Source organism: Pseudophryne corroboree, chromosome 2 (assembly GCF_028390025.1).
Source record: "Pseudophryne corroboree isolate aPseCor3 chromosome 2, aPseCor3.hap2, whole genome shotgun sequence".
NCBI classification, from domain to species: Eukaryota; Metazoa; Chordata; class Amphibia; order Anura; family Myobatrachidae; genus Pseudophryne; species Pseudophryne corroboree.
In genome coordinates, this window is record NC_086445.1 from 1,020,214,005 (window position 1) to 1,020,241,508 (window position 27,504).

Here is a 27,504-nt window from a genome sequence, read left to right on the forward strand (position 1 = left end):
GTAAATATTATAGCAGCTATAGGGGACATAATTCAGTTAGTCCCTGCAGTATATAGCGCTCTGGTGTGTGCTGGCATACTCTCTCTCTGTCTCCCCAAAGGGCTTCTGTGGGGTCCTGTCCTCTGTTTAGAGCATTCCCGGTGTGTGTGCGGTGTGTCGGTACGGCTGTGTCGACATGTTTGAGGAGGAAAATTATGTGGAGGCGGAGCAGATGCCTGTAGAAGTGATGTCACCCCCTGCGGGGCAGACACCTGAGTGGATGGTTTTATGGAAGGAATTACGTGCAAGTGTCGACTCCTTACACAAAAAATTTGACGACATGCCAAATGCGGGACAGCCGGCTTCTCAGCTTGTGCCTGCCCAGGTGTCTCAAAGGCCATCAGGGGCTCTAAAACGCCCGCTACCTCAGATGGCAGACCCAGATGTCGACACGGATACTGATACCAGTGTCGACGACGATGAGTCTAATCTAATGTCCACTAAGGCCATTCGCTGCATGATTGAGGCAATGAAAGAGGTGTTACACATTTCAGATTTAAACCCAGGTACCACAAAAAAGGGTATTATGTTTGGGGAGAAAAAACTACCCGTAGTTTTTCCCCCATCTGAAGAATTAAATGAAGTGTGTGAAGAAGCGTGGGCTTTCCCTGATAAAAGATTGATAATCTCAAAAAAATTACTAATGGCGTTCCCTTTCCCGCCAGTGGATAGGGCACATTGGGAAACACCTCCTAGGGTGGATAAAGCGCTCACACGTTTGTCTAAAAAGGTGGCACTTCCGTCTCCGGATACGGCCGCCCTGAAGGAGCCTGCGGATAGAAAACAGGAGGCAATCCTGAAGTCTATATATACACACACAGGCATTATACTTAGACCAGCTATTGCGTCAGCATGGATGTGCAGTGCTGCCGCTGCGTGGTCAGATTCCCTGTCAGAAAATATTGACACCCTAGACAGGGACACTATTCTGCTAACCATAGAGCATATAAAAGACTCAGTCTTATACATGAGAGATGCACAGAGGGAGATCTGCCGGCTGGCATCTAAAATAAGTGCATTGTCCATTTCTGCTAGGAGAGGCTTATGGACCCGGCAGTGGACAGGGGATGCAGATTCCAAAAGGCACATGGAAGTTTTGCCTTATAAGGCTGAGGAGTTATTCGGGGATGGTCTCTCGGACCTCGTTTCCACAGCGACAGCTGGGAAGTCAGCATTTTTACCCCATGTTCCCTCACAGCCTAAAAAAGCGCCGTTTTATCAGATACAGTCCTTTCGGACCCAGAAAAACAGGCGAGGAAAAGGCGGGTCTTTTCTGTCCAGAGGCAGAGGTAGGGGAAAAAGGCTGCAACAAACAGCTAGTTCCCAGGAGCAAAAGTCCTCCCCCGCTTCTTCCAAGTCCGCTGCATGACGGTGGGGCTCCACAGGCGGAGCCAGGTACGGTGGGGGGCCGCCTCAAAAATTTCAGCGATCAGTGGGCTCGCTCACAGGTGGATCCCTGGATCTTTCAAGTAGTATCTCAGGGGTACAAGCTGGAATTCGAGGCGTCTCCCCCCCACCGTTTCCTCAAATCAGCCTTGCCAGCAACTCCCTCGGACAGGGAGGCTGTGCTAGAGGCAATTCACAAGCTGTATTCCCAGCGCGTGATAGTCAAGGTGCCCCTACTTCAACAAGGACGGGGTTACTATTCCACACTGTTTGTGGTACCGAAACCGGACGGTTCGGTGAGACCCATTTTAAATTTGAAATCCTTGAACACATACATAAAAAAATTCAAGTTCAAGATGGAATCGCTCAGGGCGGTTATTGCAAGTCTAGACGAGGGGGATTACATGGTATCCCTGGACATCAAGGATGCTTACCTGCATGTCCCCATTTACCATCCTCACCAGGAGTACCTCAGATTTGCGGTACAGAATTGCCATTACCAATTCCAGACGCTGCCGTTTGGTCTGTCCACGGCACCGAGGGTGTTTACCAAGGTAATGGCGGAAATGATGATACTCCTTCGAAAAAAGGGAGTTTTAATTATCCCATACTTGGACGATCTCCTAATAAAGGCGAGATCCAAGGAGCAGTTGTTGGTAGGAGTAGCACTATCTCAGGAGGTGCTACACCAGCACGGTTGGATTCTAAATATTCCAAAGTCACAGCTGGTTCCGACGACACGTCTACTGTTCCTGGGAATGATTCTGGACACAGTCCAGAAAAAAGTGTTTCTCCCAGAGGAAAAAGCCATGGAGCTGTCGTCTCTAGTCAGAAACCTCCTGAAACCAAAACAGGTGTCGGTGCATCACTGCACGCGAGTCCTGGGAAAGATGGTGGCTTCTTACGAAGCAATTCCTTTCGGCAGGTTCCATGCCAGAATCTTTCAGTGGGACCTGTTGGACCAATGGTCCGGATCACATCTTCAGATGCATCGGCTAATAACCCTGTCTCCAAGAACCAGGGTGTCTCTACTGTGGTGGCTGCAGAGTGCTCATCTTCTAGAGGGCCGCAGATTCGGCATACAGGACTGGGTCCTGGTGACTACGGATGCCAGCCTTCGAGGCTGGGGGGCAGTCACACAGGGAAGAAACTTCCAAGGACTATGGTCGAGTCAGGAGACTTCCCTTCACATAAATATTCTAGAACTGAGGGCCATTTACAATGCCCTAAGTCAGGCAATATCCCTGCTTCAAAACCAGCCGGTACTGATCCAATCAGACAACATCACGGCAGTCGCCCATGTAAACCGACAGGGCGGCACAAGAAGCAGGACGGCGATGGCAGAAGCCACAAGGATTCTCCGATGGGCGGAAAATCACGTGTTAGCACTGTCAGCAGTGTTCATTCCGGGAGTGGACAACTGGGAAGCAGACTTCCTCAGCAGACACGATCTCCACCCGGGAGAGTGGGGACTTCATCCAGAAGTCTTCACACTGATTGTAAATCGTTGGGAACGGCCACAGGTGGACATGATGGCGTCCCGCCTAAACAGAAAACTAGAGAGATATTGCGCCAGGTCAAGGGACCCTCAGGCGATAGCGGTGGACGCTCTAGTGACACCGTGGGTGTACCAGTCGGTTTATGTGTTCCCTCCTCTGCCTCTCATACCAAAGGTACTGAGAATAATAAGAAAACGAGGAGTAAGGACAATACTCGTGGTTCCGGATTGGCCAAGAAGAGCGTGGTACCCGGAACTTCAAGAGATGATCTCAGAGGACCCATGGCCTCTGCCGCTCAGACAGGACCTGCTGCAGCAGGGGCCCTGTCTGTTCCAAGACTTACCGCGGCTGCGTTTGACGTCTTGGCGGTTGAACACCGGATCCTAAAGGAGAAAGGCATTCCGGAGGATGTCATTCCTACGCTGATTAAAGCCAGGAAAGATGTAACTGTAAAACATTATCACCGCATATGGCGGAAATATGTTGCTTGGTGTGAGGCCAATAAGGCCCCAACAGAGGAATTTCAGCTGGGTCGATTTCTGCACTTCCTACAGGCAGGAGTGTCTATGGGCCTAAAATTAGGCTCCATTAAGGTGCAGATATCGGCTCTGTCGATTTTCTTCCAAAAAGAACTAGCTTCGCTACCTGAAGTTCAGACATTTGTAAAAGGAGTGCTGCATATTCAGCCCCCTTTTGTGCCTCCAGTGGCACCCTGGGATCTCAACGTGGTGTTGAATTTCCTAAAATCACATTGGTTTGAACCACTGAAGACCGTGGATCTTAAATATCTCACGTGGAAAGTGGTCATGTTATTGGCCTTGGCTTCGGCCAGGCGTGTTTCAGAATTGGCGGCTTTGTCATGCTAAAGCCCTTATCTGATTTTCCATATGGATAGGGCAGAATTGAGGACTCGTCCCCAGTTTCTCCCTAAGGTGGTATCAGCTTTTCACTTGAACCAACCTATTGTAGTGCCTGCGGCTACTAGTAACGTGGAGGATTCCAAGTTGCTGGACGTAGTCAGGGCCTTGAAAATGTATGTTTCCAGGACGGCTGGAGTCAGGAAAACTGACTCGCTATTTATCCTGTATGCACCCAACAAACTGGGTGCTCCTGCTTCTAAGCAGACTATTACTCGCTGGATTTGTAGCACAATTCAGCTGGCGCATTCTGCGGTTGGACTGCCGCGTCCTAAATCAGTTAAAGCCCATTCTACAAGGAAGGTGGGCTCAACTTGGGAGGCTGCCCGAGGGGTCTCGGCTTTACAACTTTGCCGAGCTGCTACTTGGTCAGGGGCAAACACGTTTGCAAAATTCTACAAATTTGATACCCTGGCTGAGGAGGACCTTGAGTTCTCTCATTCGGTGCTGCAGAGTCATCCGCACTCTCCCGCCCGTTTGGGAGCTTTGGTATAATCCCCATGGTCCTTTCGGAGTTCCCAGCATCCACTAGGACGTTAGAGAAAATAAGATTTTACTCACCGGTAAATCTATTTCTCGTAGTCCGTAGTGGATGCTGGGCGCCCGTCCCTAGTGCGGATTGTCTGCAATAATTGTACATAGTTATTGTTTAATAACGGGTTATTGTTATGAGCCATCTGTTGAGAGGCTCAGTTTTGTTTCATACTGTTAACTGGATATGGTATCACGTGTTGTACGGTGTGATTGGTGTGGCTGGTATGAGTCTTACCCGGGATTCAAAATCCTTCCTTATTGTGTCAGCTCTTCCGGGCACAGTATCCTAACTGAGGCTTGGAGGAGGGTCATAGTGGGAGGAGCCAGTGCACACCAGGTAGTCTAAAAGCTTTCTTTTAGTTGTGCCCAGACTCCTGCGGAGCCGCTATTCCCCATGGTCCTTTCGGAGTTCCCAGCATCCACTACGGACTACGAGAAATAGATTTACCGGTGAGTAAAATCTTATTTTTCTCTTACGTCCTAGAGGATGCTGGGGACTCCGTAAGGACCATGGGGTATAGACGGGCTCCGCAGGAGACATGGGCACTATAAAGAACTTTTAGTATGGGTGTGCACTGGCTCCTCCCTCTATGCCCCTCCTCCAGACCTCAGTTAGATTCTTTGCCCAGAGGAGAATGGGTGCACTACAGGGGAGCTCTACTGAGTTTCTCTGATAAAAGAATTTTGTTAGGTTTTTTATTTTCAGGGAGACCTGCTGGCAACAGGCTCCCTGCATCGTGGGACTGAGGGGAGAGAAGCAGACCTACTTGAGTGATAGGCTCTGCTTCTTAGGCTACTGGACACCATTAGCTCCAGAGGAATCGGAACGCAGGTCTCCCCCCGCCGTTTGTCCCAGAGCCACGCCGCTGTCCTCCTTACAGAGACGGAAGATAGAAGCCGGGTGAGTATGTGAAGAAAGAAGACTTCAAAGGCGGCAGAAGACTTCAGATCTTCACTGAGGTAAGCGCGCAGCAGTAACGCTGCGCGCCATTGCTCCCACACGTTACACACACTGACAGGCACTGATGGGTGCAGGGCGCAGGGGGGGGCGCCCTGGGCAGCAGATAAACCTCTGGACTGGCATTTTTTCAATATATGGGCTGCGGAGGCAGTAGATATATACATCCCCCGCCATTATTTGTACATTTGAGCGGGACCGAAGCCCGCCACTGGAGGGGGCGGAGCTTTGTCTCACAGCACTAACCAGCACCATTTTCTCCACAGTGATCTGAAGAGAAGCTGGCTCCCCGGACTCTCCCCTGCTGAACGGTGACACAGGGCTGAAAAAGAGGGGGGGGGGGGGGGGGGGGGAACATGTAGGCGCAGTGAGTGTATATCAAAGTATATATATATAAAAGCGCTTTAGCTGGGTATTGTTTCCAGTGTCAATTGGCGCTGGGTGTGTGCTGGCATACTCTCTCTGTCTCTCCAAAGGGCCTTGTTGGGGAACTGTCCCCTTGTAGATATATCCCTGTGTGTGTGGGGGTGTCGGTACGCGTGTGTCGGCATGTCTGAAGCGGAAGGCTCATCCAAGGAGGAGGTGGAGCAGATGATTGTGGTGTCGCCGTCGGCAACGCCGACTCATGATTGGTATGATATGTGGAATATTTTAAATGCAAATGTGACCTTATTACATAAGAGAATGGACAAACTGAGTCCAGGGAAACAGCAGGGTCACAGGGGCCGTCAGGGTCTCAAAAGCGTCCCCTATCACAAATAGCAGACACTGATACCGACACGGATTCTGACTCCAGTGTCGACTATGATGAGGCAAGGTTACACCCAAAGGAGACCAAAAGTATTCATTATATGATTATGGCAATAAAAGATGTTTTGCATATCACAGATGACCCCTCTGTCCCTGACACGAGGGTGCGCATATATAAGGAAAAGAAACCTGAGGTAACCTTTCCTCCATCTCATGAACTGAATGAATTATTTGAAAAAGTTTGGGAAACTCCAGACAAAAAACTGCAGATTCCCAAGAGGATCCTTATGGCGTATCCTTTCCCTGCAAAGGACAGGGTACGGTGGGAATCTTCGCCCAGGGTGGACAAGGCTTTAACGCGTCTATCCAAGAAGGTGGCGCTACCGTCTCCAGACACCGCAGCCCTCAAGGATCCTGCGGATCGTAGACAGGAAACTACCTTAAAATCTATTTATACACATACGGGTGCTTTGCTCAGACCGGCAATAGCATCGGCATGGGTTTGTAGTGCAGTTGTAGCGTGGACAGATACCTTGTTAGCTGACATTGATACCCTGGACAAGGATACCATTTTACTGACTTTAGGTCACATTAAAGACGCAGTCTTATATATGAGAGACGCTCAAAGAGACGTTGGGCTGCTTGGTTCCAGAGCCAACGCCATGGCAGTTTCGGCGAGATGAGCTCTGTGGACCCGCCAATGGTCGGGTGATGCCGACTCAAAGAAACATATGGAGGTTTTACCTTACAAGGGTGAAGTTTTGTTTGGGGATGGTCTCGCGGACCTGGTTTTCACAGCTACTGCGGGTAAATCTACATTTTTGCCTTTTGTTCCCCCACAGCAAAAGAAAACCCCACAATATCAGATGCAGTCCTTTTGGTCGCATAAGTCCAGAAGAGGTCGGGGCTCCTCTTTCCTCGCCAGAGGTAAGGGTAGAGGTAAGAGAACACCTGCTTCGGCTAGTTCCCAGGAGCAGAAGTCCTCCCCGGCTTCTGCTAAATCCACCGCATGACGCTTGGGCTCCAGTGAGGGAGTCCGCACTGGTAGGGGCACGTCTTTGACTCTTCAGCCAAGTCTGGGTTCTATCTGACGTGGATCCCTGGGCGTTGGAAATTGTATCCCAAGGTTACAAACTGGAGTTCGAAGAGGTGCCCCCTCGCCGATTTTTCAAGTCGGCCTTGCCAGCCTCTTCCCCAGAGAGGGAAGTGGTATTAGATGCAGTGCAAAAGCTGTGTCAACAGCAAGTGATTGTCAAGGTTCCCCTGGTCCAACAGGGAAAAGGATACTATTCAACCTTGTTTGTGGTCCCGAAGCCGGATGGTTCGGTCAGACCCATTTTAAATCTAAAATCCCTAAACCTTTACTTGAAAAAGTTCAAATTCAAGATGGAATCACTCCGGGCTGTGATATCCAGTCTGGAAGCAGGGGATTTTATGGTGTCTCTGGACGTGAAGGATGCCTACCTTCATCTCCCCATATTTCCTCCTCATCAGGAGTACCTGCGATTCGCGGTACAGGACTGTCATTACCAGTTTCAGACGTTGCCGTTTGGGCTTTCCACGGCCCCGAAAATTTTCACCAAGGTAATGGCGGAAATGATGGTGCTCCCGCGCAGGCAGGGAGTCACAATTATCCCGTACTTGGACGATCTCCTGATAAAGGCGAGATCGAGAGATCAATTGCTGAAAAACGTGTCGCTCTCCCTGAGAGTGTTACAACAACACGGTTGGATTCTCAATTTTCTACCAATGGAAAAATCCCGGGACCTCCAGAACATGGTCAGGGACCTGTTAAAACCAAAAAGAGTGTCAGTTCATCAATGCACTCGAGTTTTGGGAAAAATGGTGGCAGCCTACGAGGCCATCCCCTTCGGCCGGTTCCATGCGAGGACGTTTCAGTGGGACCTTCTGGACAAATAGTCAGGGTCCCATCTGCACCTACATCAAAAGATAAGCCTGTCCCCCAGGGCCAGGGTGTCTCTCCTGTGGTGGCTGCAGAGTGCTCACCTTCTAGAGGGTCGCAGGTTCGGCATCCAAGACTGGGTTCTGGTGACCACGGACGCGAGCCTCCGAGGATGGGGAGCAGTCACAAAAGGAAGAAATTTTCAGGGACTGTGGTCAAGCCAGAAGGCTTGTCTACACATCAACGTGCTGGAATTGAGGGCCATATACAACGGCCTACGACAAGCGGAGTATCTTCTTCGCGACCTATCAGACAACGTCACAGCCGTGGCTCATGTAAACCGCCAAGGCGGGACAAGGAGCAGAGTGGCAATGGCGGAAGCCACCAGAATTCTGCGCTGGGCGGAAAACCACGTAAGCGTTCTGTCAGCAGTCTTCATTCCGGGAGTGGACAACTGGGAAGCAGACTTCCTCAGCAGGCACGATCTCCATCCAGGAGAGTGGGGACTTCATCAAGAGGTCTTTGCAGAGATAACAAGTCTTTGGGGACTTCCTCAAATAGACATGATGGCATCACGCCTCAACAAAAAGCTTCGGAGGTATTGTGCCAGGTCAAGGGACCCTCAGGCAGTAGCGGTAGATGCCCTAGTGACACCATGGGTGTTTCAGTCGGTCTATGTGTTCCCTCCTCTGCCACTCATCTCAAAAGTGTTGAGAATCATAAGACGAAACAGAGTACAAACAATACTCGTGGTTCCAGATTGACCTCGAAGGGCCTGGTATTCGGATCTTCAGGAGATGCTAACAGAAGATCCGTGGCCTCTTCCTCTCAAGGAAGACCTGTTGCAGCAGGGGCCTTGCACGTTCCAAGACTTACCGCGGTTGCATTTGACGGCATGGCGGTTGAACACTGAATCCTAGCTGAGAAAGGTATTCCGGAGGAAGTTATCCCTACTCTGATAAAGGCTAGGAAGGAGATAACGGTGAAGCAGTATGTATCTTGGTGTGAAACCAAGAATGCTCCTACGGAAGATTTCCATCTGGGTCGTTTTCTCCACTTCCTACAGACAGGAGTGGATATGGGCCTAAAGTTAGGTTCCATTAAGGTACAGATTTCGGCCCTATCTATATTTTTTCAGAAAGAATTGGCTACTCTCCCAGACGTGGTGTTACAGTTCCTTAAATCACACTGGTTTGAACCCCTTCAAACGGTTTAATTAAAATTTCTCACCTGGAAGGTGGTCATGTTATTAGCCTTGGCATCTGCAAGGCGGGTTTCAGAGTTGGCGGCCTTGTCTCACAAGAGCCCCTACTTGATTTTTCATGTGGATAGAGCAGAGTTGAGAACTCATCCTCAATTTCTACCTAAGGTGGTTTCTTCATTCCATGTGAACCAACCTATTGTGGTACCTGTGGCTACGAGTGACTTGGAGGACTCCAAGTTCCTGGATGTAGTCAGGGCCTTAAAAATTGATGTAGCCAGAGGCTCTGTTTGTCCTGTATGCAGCCAACAAGGTTGGCGCGCCTGCTTCAAAAGCAGATTATTGCTCGCTGGATCTGTCACACGATTCAGCAGGCTCATTCTACGGCGGGATTGCCGTTACCAAATTTGGTAAAGGCCCATTCCACTAGGAAGGTGGGCTCTTCTTGGGCGGCTGCCCGAGGCTTCTCGGCATTACAGTTGTGCCGAGCGGCTACTTGGTCGGGTTCAAACACGTTTCCAAAATTCTACAAGTTTGATACCCTAGCTGATGAGAACCTCGCGTTTGCTCAATCGGTGCTGCAGTGTCATCCGCACTCTCCCGCCCGGTTTGGAGCTGTGGTATAAACCCCATGGTCCTTACAGAGTCCCCAGCATCCTCTAGGACGTAAGAGAAAATAAGATTTTAAACCTACCGGTAAATCTTTTTCTCCTAGTCCGTAGAGGATGCTGGGCGCCCATCCCAGTGCGGACTAAATCTGCAAGACTTGTATATAGTTGTTGCTTACATAAGGGTTATGTTACAGTTGTGATCGGTCGTTGACTGATGCTGTTTTTTGTTCATACTGTTTACTGGTTACGTATATTCCAGGTTATACGGTATGGTTGGTGTGGGCTGGTATGAATCTTGCCCTTAGATTAACAAAATCCTTTCTTCATATTGTCCATCTCCTCTGGGCACAGTTTCTCTAACTGAGGTTTGGAGGAGGTGCATAGAGGGAGGAGCCAGTGCACACCCATACTAAGAGTTCTTTATAGTGCCCATGTCTCCTGCGGAGCCCGACTATACCACATGGTCCTTCTGGAGTCCCCAGCATCCTCTACGGACTAGGAGAAAAAGATTTACCGGTAGGTTTAAAATCTTATTTTTATTTGGTTTAGTTACAGACTGAATGATGTGTTTCATGGCTGTTAAGCTTTCTCTCAACCAGAAGTAATGTGCATATTCTGTAACTAGTATTCAATAAGTGGTTATTAATAATATATCAACATAACACTGAATCTATGTTAATATATTATTAATAGTGATGAGCACCGGAAATTTTTCGGGTTTTGGTTTTGGATTCGGTTCCGCGGCCATGTTTAGGATTCGGACGCGTTTTGGCAAAACCTCCCTGAAAATTTTTTGTCGGATTCGGGTGTGTTTTGGATTCGGGTGTTTTTTTACAAAAAACCCTCAAAAACAGCTTAAATCATAGAATTTGGGGGTCATTTTGATCCCATAGTATTATTAACCTCAATAACCATAATTTCCACTCATTTTCAGTCTATTCTGAACACCTCACACCTCACAATATTATTTTTAGTCCTAAAATTTGCACCGAGGTCGCTGGATGGCTAAGCTAAGCGACACAAGTGGCCGACACAAACACCTGGCCCATCTAGGAGTGGCACTGCAGTGTCAGGCAGGATGGCACTTCAAAAAAATTGTCCCTAAACAGCACATGATGCAAAGAAAAAAAGAGGCGCACCAAGGTCGCTGTGTGACTAAGCTAAGCGACACAAGTGGCCGACACAAACACCTGGCCCATCTAGGAGTGGCACTGCAGTGTCAGAAAGGATGGCACTTCCAAAAAATTGTCCCCAAACAGCACATGATGCAAAGAAAAAAAGAGGCTCACCGAGGTCGCTGTGTGACTAAGCTAAGCGACACAAGTGGCCGACACAAACACCTGGCCCATCTAAGAGTGGCACTGCAGTGTCAGGCAGGATGGCACTTCAAAAAAATTGTCCCCAAACAGCACATGATGCAAAGATAAATGAAAGAAAAAAGAGGTGCAAGATGGAATTGTCCTTGGGCCCTCCCACCCACCCTTATGTTGTATAAACAGGACATGCACACTTTAACGAACCCATCATTTCAGCGACAGGGTCTGCCACACGACTGTGACTGAAATGACTGGTTGGTTTGGGCCCCCACCAAAAAAGAAGCAATCAATCTCTCCTTGCACAAACTGGCTCTACAGAGGCAAGATGTCCACCTCATCATCATCCTCCGATTCCTCACCCCTTTCACTGTGTACATCCCCCTCCTCACAGATTATTAATTCGTCCCCACTGGAATCCACCATCTCAGGTCCCTGTGTACTTTCTGGAGGCAATTGCTGGTGAATGTCTCCACGGAGGAATTGATTATAATTCATTTTGATGAACATCATCTTCTCCACATTTTCTGGAAGTAACCTCGTACGCCGATTGCTGACAAGGTGAGCGGCTGCACTAAACACTCTTTCGGAGTACACACTGGAGGATGGGCAACTTAGGTAAATACAGCCAGTTTGTGCAAGGGCCTCCAAATTGCCTCTTTTTCCTGCCAGTATACGTACGGACTGTCTGACGTGCCTACTTGGATGCGGTCACTCATATAATCCTCCACCATTCTTTCAATGGTGACAGAATCATATGCAGTGACAGTAGACGACATGTCAGTAATCGTTGGCAGGTCCTTCAGTCCGGACCAGATTTCAGCACTCGCTCCAGACTGCCCTGCATCACCGCCAGCGGGTGGGCTCGGAATTCTTAGCCTTTTCCTCGCACCCCCAGTTGCAGGAGAATGTGAAGGAGGAGCTGTTGACGGGTCACTTTCCGCTTGACTTGACAATTTTCTCACCAGCAGGTCTTTGAACCTCTGCAGACTTGTGTCTGCCGGAAAGAGAGATACAACGTAGGTATTAAATCTAGGATCGAGCACGGTGGCCAAAATTTAGTGCTCTGATTTCAACAGATTGACCACCCATGAATCCTGGTTAAGCGAATTAAGGGCTCCATCCACAAGTCCCACATGCCTAGCAGAATCGCTCTGTTTTAGCTCCTCCTTCAATGTCTCCAGCTTCTTCTGCAAAAGCCTGATGAGGGGAATGACCTGACTCAGGCTGGCAGTGTCTGAACTGACTTCACGTGTGGCAAGTTCAAAGGGTTGCAGAACCTTGCACAACGTTGAAATCATTCTCCACTGCGCTTGAGTCAGGTGCATTCCCCCTCCTTTGCCTATATCGTGGGCAGATGTATAGGCTTGAATGGCCTTTTGCTGCTTCTCCATCCTCTGAAGCATACAGAGGGTTGAATTCCACCTCGTTACCACCTCTTGCTTCAGATGATGGCAGGGCAGGTTCAGGAGTGTTTGGTGGTGCTCCAGTCTTCGGCACGCGGTGGCTGAATGCCGAAAGTGGCCCACAATTCTTCGGGCCACCGACAGCATCTCTTGCACGCCCCTGTCGTTTTTTAAATAATTCTGCACCACCAAATTCAATGTATGTGCAAAACATGGGACGTGCTGGAATTTGCCCAGATGTAATGCACGCACAATATTGCTGGCGTTGACCGATGTCACAAATCCCCAGGAGAGTCCATTTGGGGTAAGCCATTCTGCGATGATGTTCCTCAGTTTACGTAAGAGGTTGTCAGCTGTGTGCCTCTTCTGGAAAGCGGTGATACAAAGCGTAGCCTGCCTAGGAACGAGTTGGCGTTTGCGAGATGCTGCTACTGGTGCCGCCGCTGCTGTTCTTGCTGCGGGAGGCAATACATCTACCCAGTGGGCTGTCACAGTCATATAGTCCTGAGTCTGCCCTGCTCCACTTGTCCACATGTCCGTGGTTAAGTGGACATTGGGTACAACTGCATTTTTTAGGACACTGGTGACTCTTTTTCTGACGTCTGTGTACATTTTCGGTATCGCCTGCCTAGAGAAATGGAACCTAGATGGTATTTGGTACCGGGCACACAGTACCTCAATCAAGTCTCTAGTTTCCTCTGAATTAACGGTGGATACCGGAACCACGTTTCTCACCACCCAGGCTGACAAGACCTGAGTTATCCGCTTTGCAGCAGTATGACTGCTGTGATATTTCATCTTCCTCGCAAAGGACTGTTGGACAGTCAATTGCTTACTGGAAGTAGTACAAGTGGTCTTCCGACTTCCCCTCTGGGATGCCGATCGACTCCCAGCAGCAACAACAGCAGCGCCAGCAGCAGTAGACAATACACTCAAGGATACATTGGAGGAATTCCAGGCAGGAGAGGACTCGTCAGACTTGCCAGTGACATGGCCTGCAGGACTATTGGCTTTCCTGTGTAAGGTGGAAATTGACACTGAGGGAGTTGGTGGTGTGGTTTGCAGGAGCTTGGTTACAAGAGGAAGGGATTTAGTGGTCAGTGGACTGCTTCCGCTGTCATCCAAAGTTTTTGAACTTGTCACTGACTTCTGATGAATGCGGACCAGGTGACGTATAAGGGAGGATGTTCCTAGGTGGTTAACGTCCTTACCCCTACTTATTACAGCTTGACAAAGGCAACACACGGCTTGACACCTGTTGTCCGCATTTGTGTTGAAATAATTCCACACCGAAGAGGTGATTTTTTTTTGTATTTTCACCAGGCATGTCAATGGCCATATTCGTCCCACGGACAACAGGTGTCTCCCCGGGTGCCTGACTTAAACAAACCACCTCACCATCAGAATCCTCCTTGTCAATTTCCTCCCCAGCGCCAGCAACAACCATATCCTCATCCTGGTGTACTTCAACAGTGACATCTTCAATTTGACTATCAGGAACTGGACTGCGGGTGCTCCTTCCAGCACTTGCAGGGGGCGTGCAAATGGTGGAAGGCGCAAGCTCTTCCCGTCCAGTGTTGGGAAGGTCAGGCATCGCAACCGACACAATTGGACTCTCCTTGGGGATTTGTGATTTAGAAGAACGCACAGTTCTTTGCTGTGCTTTTGCCAGCTTAAGTCTTTTCATTTTTCTAGCGAGAGGATGAGTGCTTCCATCCTCATGTGAATCTGAACCACTAGCCATGAACACAGGCCAGGGCCTCAGCCGTTCCTTGCCACTCCGTGTCGTAAATGGCATATTGGCAAGTTTACGCTTCTCATCAGACACTTTCAATTTTGATTTTTGGGTCATTTTACTGAACTTTTGTTTTTTGGATTTTACATGCTCTCTACTATGACATTGGGCATCGGCCTTGGCAGACGACGTTGATGGCATTTCATCGTCTCGGCCATGACTTGTGGCAGCAGCTTCAGCACGATGTGGAAGTGGATCTTGATCTTTCCCTATTTTAACCTCCACATTTTTGTTCTCCATATTTTAATGTGTGGAATTATATGCCAGTATCAATAGCAATGGCCTACTACTATATATACTGCGCACAACTGAAATGCACCACAGGTATGGATGGATAGTATACTTGACGACACAGAGATAGGTAGAGCAGTGGCCTTCCGTACCGTACTACTATATATATATATATATATACTGGTGGTCACTGTCAGCAAAACTCTGCACTGTACTCCTCCTATATAATATACAGGTGGTCCCCAGTGCCCACAATAAAGCAGTGTGAGCACAGATATATGCATACCTCCCAACTTTTACCCTACCTGAAGAGGGACACACGAGCGGTGAAGCCGCTTGCGTTCCCGAAAAGGGGGCGTGGCCTATGGAAAAGGAGCGTGGCTTCGCGGAAGACCCGCGATCGCGAGCCACGCCCCCGTTTTCGTCACTGAGGAGGCATGCCCAGCGCTCTGTGAGCCGCTGGCATGCCTCCTCTCCCTCTGTCTGCACTGAATAGACGCTGTGCGCATGCGCACAGCGTCTATTCACCGCTGCTCTGCTAAGCAGCGAGAGACGGAGCCTCCCAACTGCCCCCCCACCCCCACCGCGGGACACTGCGGCCCGCGGGTGGGACAGCGGGACAGTCCCCAAAAAACGGGACTGTCCCGCGAAAATCGGGACAGTTGGGAGGTATGTATATGCAGCACACTGAGCACAGATATGGAGTGTTTTTCAGGCAGACAACGTATACTGGTGGTCACTGTCAGCAAAACTCTGCACTGTACTCCTCCTATATAATGCAGCTGCTACCCAGTCCCCACAATTAAGCAGTGTGAGCACAGATTTATGCAGCACACTGAGCACAGATATGGAGTGTTTTTCAGGCAGACAACGTATACTGGTGGCAGGGCCGGCTTCAGGCCTACTAGCACCCTGAGCGAAAACATGTAAAAGTGCCCCCCCCCACCCCCCAGGAAAAGTGGGCGTGACCTCTTGGAAAGTGGGCGTGTCCTCATAACTTCATATTATTAGACTATAAATAAATATGTTTTCACACCCCCTCTACGCACACAATTAGCAGCCTTACACATAACAGCCACAGTAGTGTTCCTTACACACAATGTCTCCAGTATAGTGTCAGATACACATAATGTCTCCAGTATAGTGCCAGATACACAATGTGCAGTGCCAGATAGACATGATATGCCCCCCAGCAGTGCCAGCTACACACAATATGCCCCCCAGCAGTGCCAGCTACACGATAGTGTTCACTTTTTAGGGCAGGGAGGGCACATTTTTAAGTTAGGAGGGCAAAATGATGTACATACTGTAATGCTTGTTGCTCATCTACCTACATGGTAAAGCATGGACAGTGCGCGCCGAAGGCACGCAGCAAAAATTTAGGGGCGTTGCTTCGTGGGGAAGGTGCGTGGCCACATAATAGTGGCAATTCGCATTACACCACACAGTAGTGCAGTTAATACAGACTGCACCAGGTAGAACCTCCTACACACTTTGCGCCAGGCAGAGCACGTTAGACACTTTGCGCCAGGCAGAGCACGTTAGACACTTTACGCCAGGCAGAGCACGTTAGACACTTTGCGCCAGGCAGAGCACGTTAGACACATTGCGTAGCCACAGACGCCTAGCGGGAACACTACATGATATGCTCCCCAGCCGTGCCAGCTACACATGACATGCCCCCCAGCAGTGCCAGCAACACATGACATGCCCCCCAGCAATGCCAGATACATAAATGGCCACACAGTGCCAGATATGTAGATACAGAAAAGCCCCCACAGTGCTAGATAAATGTCCCCACAGTGCCAGATAATTGTCCCCACAGTGCCAGATAAATGTCCCCAGTGCAAGATATGACCCCACAGTGCTACATAAATGCCCCCACAGTGCCAGATAAATGTCCCCACAGTGCCAGATAAATGTCCCCACAGTGCCAGATAAATGCCCCCATAGACACAGTGCCAGATAAATGCCCCCACAGTGCCAGAGAAATGTCCCCACAGTGCCAGATAAATGCCCCCAGTGCAAGATATGACCCCACAGTGCTACATAAATGCCCCCACAGTGCTACATAAATGCCCCCACAGTGCCAGATAAATGTCCCCACAGTGCCAGATAAATGCCCCCATAGCCACAGTGCCAGATAAATGCCCCCACAGTGCCAGATAAATGCCCCCACAGTGCCAGATAAATGCCCCAACAGTGCCAGATAAATGCCCCCACAGCCACAGTGCCAGATAAATGCCCCCACAGTGCCAGATAAATGGCCACAGTGCCAGATAAATGTCCCCGCAGTGCCAGATAAATGTCCCCACAGTGCCAGATAAATGCCCACAGTGCAAGATAAATGTCCCCACAGTGCCAGATAAATGCCCCCACAGTGCCAGATAAATGCCCCCACAGTGCCAGATAAATGCCCCCACAGTGCCATCCATAAATTATTCACTCAGCCCCCCCCCCCAAATACCTGCGGCGTTGGAGGGGGAGGAGTACTGCTGTCCGAGTGCGGCAGTGCAGGTCCTGGTGCGTGCAGGGGTGTGTGCGGGGGTGCGGGCGGGCGGCCAGGAAGCCTCCAAGTCCAAGGCGCTTGAGTGCGCTGTGCGCGCTGCCGGCATCTGACGTTAGACACCGGCGCCGCTCAGCACGTATAGCGCACTCAAGTCACACGATGCTGCAGTGCACAGGGCTGGCTCCATGTTCGAATATGGCGGCGCCAGCGCGCGGCGCCCATTAAGGGTGGCGCCCTGCACGGCCGCTCTATTCGAACATGCCTAGAGCCGGCCCTGCATTACACCACAGTAGAGCCACTTATACTGTACATGTTACACCACAATAGAGTCACTTACACACATTACGGCATAGTAGAGCTCCTTATACACCACAGTAGAGCCGCTATGGAAGTAGCTGTGAATTGTGGACAATTACCAGAAAGAGAGAGAGAGAGAAAGAAAGAGAGGTGAGGCAAGAGAGAGAGGGTGAGGACGAGTGAAGGAGGGGGAGTGAGGACAAAAGAGAGAGGGGTTAGGAAACGAGAGAAGAGAGGGGGTGAGGACAATAAAAAGAGATGTGAGGACATCAGGGAGAAGGATGCAGACAAGAGAGAGAGAGAGGTGAGGACAAAAAAAAAAAAGAGAGGGGGAGTGAGAACAGAGGAACAGAGCGAGTGTGCGTGAAGACAGAGAGAGTCAGCCGGGGCATGTATACATCCACACTCACCCTGGCTAGGGGGGCAGCACTCTCCCTGCAGTGCTGCTGCTGGCTGTGTGCTGTGCTGGGATCCCGGAATGCATGGTTGGCTAGACTCCTCCTCAGGACCAGGGTCTCAGGCAGGCTGCAGATCGGGTGCTTGTGGGCGGCCAGCCGCATATAGTACCACGCGACATCGCTCAACACCGTGCTGCTGCTCCTAGGACTTCTCTCCCTGCTGAATGCTACGATGAGAGAGAGAGAGAGAGAGAGGGGTAAGGACGAGAGAGAGAGAGGGAGGTGAGGGCAAAATGGGGGGTGGGGTGAGGACAAGAGAGAGACAGAGGTGAATACAATAGAGAGCAGAGGTGAGGACAAAAGGGGGGGAGTGAGGACAAGAGAGAGAGGGTGAGGACAAAAAAGAGGGAGTGAGGATGAGAGCGGGGGAGATAGATCAAGAGAGGGTGGTGAGGATGAGAGAGATAGAGGTGAGGTGAGGACAAGATGAGAGAGAGGTGAGAAGAAGAGAGAGAGGGTGGGATAAGGACAAAAGAGACAGAGGGGGTAACAATAAAAGAGAGGGAGGTAAAGACAAAAGAGAGGGGTTAAGGACAAAAGAGTGAGAGGGGGGTAACGACAAAGAGACGGGGGTAACGACAAAGAGACGGGGGTAACGATAAAGAGAGAGGGGGTAACGACAAAGAGAGAGGGGGTAACGATAAAGAGAGAGGGGGTAACGACAAAGAGAGAGGGGGTAACGACAAAGAGAGAGGGGGTAACGACAAAGAGAGAAGGGGTAACGACAAAGAGAGAGGGGGTAACGACAAAGAGAGGGGGTAACGACAAAGAGAGGGGGTAACGACAAAGAGAGAGGGGGTAACGACAAAGAGAGGGGGTAACGACAAAGAGAGAGGGGGTAACGATAAAGAGAGAGGGGGTAACGACAAAGAGAGAGGGGGTAACGACAAAGAGAGAGGGGGTAATGACAAAGAGAGGGGGTAACGACAAAGAGAGAGGGGGTAACGATAAAGAGAGGGGGTAACGACAAAGAGAGAGGGGGTAACGACAAAGAGAGAGGGTAACGACAAAGAGAGAGGGGGTAACGATAAAGAGAGAGGGGGTAACGATAAAGAGAGAGGGTGTAACGACAAAGAGAGAGGGGGGTAACGACAAATAGAGAGGGGGTAACGACAAAGAGAGAGGGGGTAACGACAAATAGAGAGGGGGTAACGACAAAGAGAAAGGGGGTAACGATAAAGAGAGAGGGGGTAACGACAAAGAGAGAGGGGGTAACGACAAAGAGAGAGGGGGTAACGACAAAGAGAGGGGGTACCGACAAAGAGAGGGGGTAACGACAAAGAGAGAGGGGGTAACGATAAAGAGAGGGGGTAACGACAAAGAGAAAGGGGGTAACGACAAAGAGAGGTGGTAACGACAAAGAGAGGGGGTAACGATAAAGAGAGAGGGGGTAACGACAAAGAGAGGGGGTAACGACAAAGAGAGAGGGGGTAACGACAAAGAGAGGGGGGGTAACGACAAAGAGAGAGGGGGTAACGACAAAGAGAGAGGGGGTAACGACAAAGAGAGAGGGGGTAACGACAAAGAGAGGGGGTAACGACAAAGAGAGAGGGGGTAACGACAAAGAGAGGGGGTAACGACAAAGAGAGGGGGTAACGATAAAGAGAGAGGGGGTAACGACAAAGAGAGAGGGGGTAACGACAAAGAGAGGGGGTAACGACAAAGAGAGAGGGGGTAACGACAAAGAGAGGGGGTAACGACAAAGAGAGAGGGGGTAACGATAAAGAGAGAGGGGGTAACGACAAAGAGAGGGGGTAACGACAAAGAGAGAGGGGGTAACGATAAAGAGAGATAGAGGTGAGGTGAGGACAAGATGAGAGAGAGGTGAGAAGAAGAGAGAGAGGGTGGGATAAGGACAAAGAGAGAGTTTGGGATAAGGACAAAAGAGACAGAGGGGGTAATGACAAAAGAGACAGAGGGGGTAACAATAAAAGAGAGGGAGGTAAAGACCAAAGAGAGGGGTTAAGGACAAAAGAGTGAGAGGGGGGTAACGACAAAGAGACGGGGGGAACGACAAAGAGACGGGGGTAACGATAAAGAGAGAGGGGGTAACGACAAAGAGAGGGGGTAACGACAAAGAGAGAGGGGGTAACGATAAAGAGAGAGGGGGTAACGACAAAGAGAGAGGGGGTAACGACAAAGAGAGGGGGTAACGACAAAGAGAGAGGGGGTAACGACAAAGAGAGGGGGTAACGACAAAGAGAGAGGGGGTAACGATAAAGAGAGAGGGGGTAACGACAAAGAGAGGGGGTAACGACAAAGAGAGAGGGGGTAACGACAAAGAGAGAGGGGGTAACAACAAAGAGAGGGGGTAACGACAAAGAGAGAGGGGGTAACGATAAAGAGAGGGGGTAACGATAAAGAGAGGGGGTAACGACAAAGAGAGGGGGGGTAACGACAAAGAGAGGGGGGGTAACGATAAAGAGAGAGGGGGTAACGACAAAGAGAGAGGGGGTAACGACAAAGAGAGAGGGGGTAACGACAAAGAGAGGGGGTAACGACAAAGAGACGGGGGTAACGATAAAGAGAGAGGGGGTAACGACAAAGAGAGGGGGTAACGACAAAGAGAGGGGGTAACGACAAAGAGAGGGGGTAACGACAAAGAGAGGGGGTAACGACAAAGAGAGAGGGGGTAACGATAAAGAGAGAGGGGGTAACGACAAAGAGAGAGGGGGTAACGATAAAGAGAGGGGGTAACGACAAAGAGAGAGGGGGTAACGACAAAGAGAGGGGGTAACGACAAAGAGAGAGGGGGTAACGATAAAGAGAGAGGGGGTAACGACAAAGAGAGGGGGTAACGACAAAGAGAGAGGGGGTAACGACAAAGAGAGGGGGGGTAACGACAAAGAGAGAGGGGGTAACGACAAAGAGAGAGGGGGTAACGACAAAGAGAGGGGGTAACGACAAAGAGAGAGGGGGTAACGACAAAGAGAGGGGGTAACGACAAAGAGAGAGGGGGTAACGATAAAGAGAGAGGGGGTAACGACAAAGAGAGAGGGGGTAACGACAAAGAGAGGGGGTAACGACAAAGAGAGAGGGGGTAACGACAAAGAGAGGGGGTAACGACAAAGAGAGAGGGGGTAACGATAAAGAGAGAGGGGGTAACGACAAAGAGAGGGGGTAACGACAAAGAGAGAGGGGGTAACGATAAAGAGAGAGGGGGTAACGACAAAGAGAGAGGGGGTAACGATAAAGAGAGGGGGTAACGACAAAGAGAGAGGGGGTAACGACAAAGAGAGGGGGTAACGACAAAGAGAGAGGGGGTAACGATAAAGAGAGAGGGGGTAACGACAAAGAGAGGGGGTAACGACAAAGAGAGAGGGGGTAACGACAAAGAGAGGGGGGGTAACGACAAAGAGAGAGGGGGTAACGACAAAGAGAGAGGGGGTAACGACAAAGAGAGGGGGTAACGACAAAGAGAGAGGGGGTAACGACAAAGAGAGGGGGTAACGACAAAGAGAGAGGGGGTAACGACAAAGAGAGAGGGGGTAACGACAAAGAGAGGGGGTAACGACAAAGAGAGAGGGGGTAACGACAAAGAGAGGGGGTAACGACAAAGAGAGAGGGGGTAACGATAAAGAGAGAGGGGGTAACGACAAAGAGAGAGGGGGTAACGACAAAGAGAGGGGGTAACGACAGAGAGAGGGGGTAACGACAAAGAGAGGGGGTAACGACAAAGAGAGAGGGGGTAACGATAAAGAGAGAGGGGGTAACGACAAAGAGAGAGGGGGTAACGACAAAGAGAGGGGGTAACGACAAAGAGAGAGGGGGTAACGACAAAGAGAGGGGGTAACGACAAAGAGAGAGGGGGTAACGATAAAGAGAGAGGGGGTAACGACAAAGAGAGAGGGGGTAACGACAAAGAGAGGGGGTAACGACAAAGAGAGAGGGGGTAACGACAAAGAGAGGGGGTAACGACAAAGAGAGAGGGGGTAACGACAAAGAGAGGGGGTAACGACAAAGAGAGAGGGGGTAACGATAAAGAGAGAGATAGAGGTGAGGTGAGGACAAGATGAGAGAGAGGTGAGAAGAAGAGAGAGAGGGTGGGATAAGGACAAAGAGAGAGTTTGGGATAAGGACAAAAGAGACAGAGGGGGGTAATGACAAAAGAGACAGAGGGGGGTAATGACAAAAGAGACAGAGGGGGTAACAATAAAAGAGAGGGAGGTAAAGACAAAAGAGAGGGGTTAAGGACAAAAGAGTGAGAGGGGGGTAACGACAAAGAGACGGGGGGAACGACAAAGAGACGGGGGTAACGACAAAGAGAGGGGGTAACGACAAAGAGAGAGGGGGTAACGACAAAGAGAGGGGGTAACGACAAAGAGAGAGGGGGTAACGACAAAGAGAGGGGGTAACGACAAAGAGAGAGGGGGTAACGATAAAGAGAGAGGGGGTAACGACAAAGAGAGGGGGTAACGACAAAGAGAGAGGGGGTAACGATAAAGAGAGAGGGGGTAACGACAAAGAGAGAGGGGGTAACGACAAAGAGAGGGGGTAACAACAAAGAGAGAGGGGGTAACGACAAAGAGAGGGGGTAACGACAAAGAGAGAGGGGGTAACGATAAAGAGAGAGGGGGTAACGACAAAGAGAGGGGGTAACGACAAAGAGAGAGGGGATAACGATAAAGAGAGAGGGGGTAACGACAAAGAGAGGGGGTAACGACAAAGAGAGAGGGGGTAACGATAAAGAGAGGGGGTAACGATAAAGAGAGGGGGTAACGACAAAGAGAGAGGGGGTAACGACAAAGAGAGAGGGGGTAACGATAAAGAGAGGGGGTAACGACAAAGAGAGAGGGGGTAACGACAAAGAGAGAGGGGGTAACGACAAAGAGAGGGGGTAACGACAAAGAGAGGGGGTAACGATAAAGAGAGAGGGGGTAACGACAAAGAGAGGGGGTAACGACAAAGAGAGGGGGTAACGACAAAGAGAGAGGGGGTAACGATAAAGAGAGAGGGGGTAACGACAAAGAGAGAGGGGGTAACGACAAAGAGAGGGGGTAACGATAAAGAGAGAGGGGGTAACGACAAAGAGAGAGGGGGTAACGACAAAGAGAGAGGGGGTAACGACAAAGAGAGAGGGGGTAACGACAAAGAGAGGGGGTAACGACAAAGAGAGGGGGTAACGACAAAGAGAGGGGGTAACGACAAAGAGGGGGTAACGACAAAGAGAGGGGGTAACAACAAAGAGAGGGGGGGGTAACGATAAAGAGAGAGGGGGTAACGATAAAGAGAGAGGGGGTAACGACAAAGAGATGGGGTAACGACAAAGAGAGAGGGTAACGACAAAGAGAGGGGGTAACGACAAAGAGAGGGGGTAACGACAAAGAGAGAGGGGGTAACGATAAAGAGAGAGGGGGTAACGACAAAGAGAGGGGGTAACGATAAAGAGGAGGGTTAGTATAAGAGAGAGACAGGGTCTGAGTACAAAAGAGAGATACGAGGACAAAAGAGAAAGAGGGGGGAGTGAATACAAAAGAGAAGGGGGAGGGGGTGAGAACAAGGAAAGAGAGAGAGGGGGGTGAGGACAGAGAGTCAGCCAGGGCATGTATACATCCGGACTTACCCTGGCTGGGGGCAGCACTCTCCCTGAAGTGCTCATGCCGGCCGTGTGCTGTGCTGCTTCCAGGATCCTGGTCTGACAGGATGCCTGGACCAGGGGGCCAGGGGCTCATGCAATACACAATGCACCGTCACTGGGGATGCCGCTGCTCCTCACTCTTCCCGCTCCTCGGTCCTCTCTTCTCCCACCAACGCTTCCTCTCCCAGACAGCCGTGCGCAATGACGTTGTGCCTGCACCGGCATTCTGGGGAGGTGAGGGGGATGAGGAGAGCACTGTGGCTGGTGATAGGCGGTGCGCGGTGGGTGTGTCGAGAGGGAGGCAGGGCTGCTCGGACTGGCCAGGCGCCGCACACAAATTCACTGAGCCTGGCCTTGGCCCGCCCACAACACTCCCCCATCATTGCGGCCTCTGCTGAGAGACGGGGCGGAGAGCTGTGATCAGGGCAGAGCCGGCTCCAGGTATGTGGACACAATATGACAGCTCCAAATAGCGGCGCCCATTAAGGGTGGCGCCCTGCGCGGCCGCTCGACTGGAACATGCCTGGAGCCGGCCCTGACTGGTGGTCACTGGTCAGCAAAACTGTGCACTGTACTCCTCCTATATAATATAGTGGTGGTCCCCAGTGCCCACAATAAAGCAGTGTGAGCACAGATATATGCAGCACACTGAGCACAGATATGGAGTGTTTTTCAGGCAGACAACCTATACTGGTGATCACTGTCAGCAAAACTCTGCACTGTACTCCTCCTATATAATACAGCTGCTCCCCAGTCCCCACAATTAAGCAGTGTGAGCACAGATATATGCAGCACACTGAGCACAGATATGGAGTGTTTTTCAGGCAGACAATGTATACTGGTGGTCACTGGTCAGCAAAACTCTGCACTGTGCTCCTCCTATATAATATACTGGTGGTCCCCAGTGCCCACAATAAAGCAGTGTGAGCACAGATATATGCAGCACACTGAGCACAGATATGGAGTGTTTTTCAGGCAGACAACGTATACTGGTGGTCACTGGTCAGCAAAACTCTGCACTGTACTCCTCCTATGTAATACAGCTGCTCCCCAGTCCCCACAATTAAGCAGTGTGAGCACAGATATATGCAGCACACTGAGCACAGATATGGAGTGTTTTTCAGGCAGACAACGTATACTGGTGGTCACTGTCAGCAAAACTCTGCACTGTACTCCTCCTATATAATACAGCTGCTCCCCAGTCCCCACAATTAAGCAATTAGCACAAATATTATTAATAAACGGAGAGGACGCCAGCCACGTCCTCTCCCTAACATTTCCAATGCACGAGTGAAAATGGCTGCGACGCGCTGCTGCTTATATAGAATCCGCATCTCGCGAGAATCCGACAGCGGGATGATGACGTTCGGGCGCGCTCGGGTTAACCGAGCCATACGGGAGAATCCGAGTATGCCTCGGACCCGTGTAAAATGGGTGAAGTTCGGGGGGGTTCGGTTTCCGAGGAACCGAACCCGCTCATCACTAATTATTAACAATCAGTGCATAAGCAGCTGTCTCCCCCAGACGCACTGCACATTCACTGCAGCTGAATAACTCCCTCCATGAGTCCAGCACTGATCTGCCAGCACTGGCAACTCACTGATTCATGTGCAGTCTCTGCAATACATTAAAATACAAATGAGTCATGACTCATGTGCCGAGACACTGACTCCAGACACTTCACTGAACTGAGTCATGTGTCTCATCTCAGTTCAGTGAATAACTTTGCCCATGACTAGTTCTGCCGCTGTCCTCCGATCCTCCAGCTGCTCTGTATTGAAAAAGTCTCTCCCAAAATGGCCACCGCCACAGAGGAGACAGTTATTTAACATACTAGAGGAGCCCTCTAGTATCTTTAATAACTGTCTCCTTTGAGGCGGCGGCCATTTTGAGAGGGACATTTTCAATACAGAGCTGCAGGAGGACGAAAGACAGCAGCAGAACAGCGGGGACAGAGGCGGGCAGGCAGCAGCATGAGCATCTTGGGCCCTCCAGACAGCGGCACATGTATGTATGCATGTGTATATTTTATATATATATATATATATATATGAAAGAAAAATGAGGTGAGATCTTAAGGTGTCTGATGGCGAATTTAAAAATTTCAACTAAAATAAATAAAGAAATAAATATTCCTACCTTAAATACACAGACTTGAGACTTGAGGGGGTGGCTTCGTGTCTGCATAGAATTTTTTTTTTTTTTTGGAATATATATTTTTATTTAACTTTTTTTCGGGGAGTGGGGGGGGGGGGCTTCCTATTTTGTCAGTCCCGGGCCCCACAGTTTCTGATGGCAGCCCTGACTGCATGTCACCTCCATGATTCATCGATTGCAATGTTTTATCTACTTATTCATTTTTACTCAAAGAGTGATGTATTGTGATCAGCATGTACTGTACTGACAATGTCTTTGGTCGTCCCTACAGGAGACGGCTCGTCTTGTACACCTTCTATAAACGTCCCTAGAAATGTAAAGTTTAGTAGATCAGAAGGAGAAGCTCTCACCCTACAGTGCCCAGTGCGTATCTGCTCCCAGGAATTCCCACCGGTGACTTGGTGCAGAGTAGATGAAAAGCTCCTGTGTGATGCTGCAGTACCTGGAAACAGGATATTCTCTGCGTGGGGGGAACAGGAAGGAAACCGCGCTGCTTATCTTCTAACGTTTATCTCGCTGCAAGTAAATGACACCGGATTCTATCGATGTTCAGCAATGCATCGGGGGCAACAAATAGTGAGCGGTCTAATAGAAGTGAACATTACAGGTGAGTATTGTCCTTCCCAACTAAAGTGCAATTAAATGTTTTGTAAACATGAATTATATGTCATCTATGTGATTTACTGGCCACCAACTTGTGGCGAGTCTAAAATCTGTGTGGACCTTGCTCTGACCATTCTACCTCACCTTTCCTGATACCATGCAACGCCGCTTTCCAACAAGGACAAGAAGTCTTATCTGGCAGTCTATTAAATAGTGTTATAAAAAGGAAATTGTGTATCCCGCACAGAACATAAACAATAATGAATGGATACAATTGTATTTTAACCAGCTTGTTCAAGAATATTCTTACATTAATTTAGTATCAACGCCGGAGGTGCTCCACGGAACTGAATATCACATACTCTAACAAAGGAAACCCAGAAATGATTTCCAGAAGAAAAAAGTCCCTTTGTGGAGCACTCTTTTGTGTGTATAATTAGTGATTTAATAAAACATAACTTTTATTCACTCTTGTTAAAAAACTAACTAGACATGATCATACAATACAAATACAATAAACATATATATAATGCGCTCACCAAATAATAATGGTAGTGGTGGTATTTTAAAGCATCAAACGAGTAAATACATGTAACACATCAATACACCAATCGTTAAACTTGAATTATAAAACTTTAGATGCTATTTCATAGTCATCTCCAGCTAATGGTACCCTTGAAATGAATCTTGGTGATTTTTCATACAATTCATTCATAGGCTATCTGTTTATGATAACATACATCAAGTCATAAACTATATGCCGCAGATGCTGCATTTCAACATGATATCATGATTTACATAAAGCCACATGAATCAACCATAACTCATGCTCCCAATGATCAGAAAAAATTATCATCCTGAACATATGACTTTAAAAATTATTGTCATGCAAGCTACCCAGAAAGCCAAATATCTGCATTAATACTTATTTCTTGTAACAGTTATTGTCATAGCCTGGCTTCCATGCCCTCTCCCTTATATAAGTGTCAGGTATAAATTTCAGTGCACAAAAATAGGATAGAAAGAGACAGCGTGAAGATATGCCGCCCCTTCTGCTGCCGCCGTCTTCCGTGAGCGGACGGGGGTGAGAGCGGGACAGGCAAACGCTGATCACGAAACGGGAGATACAGTGATAAGCCCTTGCTCCTCCGTTTGCGGTGTTAGATGGCCCTGATTACACTAGGCATCGCAGGGACCAAATTCGCCACCGGGAGGAGGGCAGACACCGAAATTGATAGGACAGGGACACAAATCACGTATTGAATACTATAATAATTAATTAATCTAATACTGGTTATGTCAATGGAATTAGTTCCAGACAGACCACGCTATAAGTGTCCAAACTGTATCCCAAAAATA

At 49.5% G+C, this 27,504-nt stretch overlaps 1 protein-coding gene across 1 annotated transcript in view; it reads left to right on the top strand.

Moving 5' to 3' along the window:
• Positions 1 to 27,504, top strand: part of LOC135050308 (uncharacterized) — a 135,515-nt gene that overhangs the window by 46,961 nt on the left and 61,050 nt on the right. Inside the window, exon 2 of the mRNA XM_063956710.1 lies at positions 25,814 to 26,149. Within this exon, the coding sequence (XP_063812780.1) occupies positions 25,814 to 26,149 (336 nt within the window). The remainder of the gene's footprint in view (positions 1 to 25,813; positions 26,150 to 27,504) is intronic.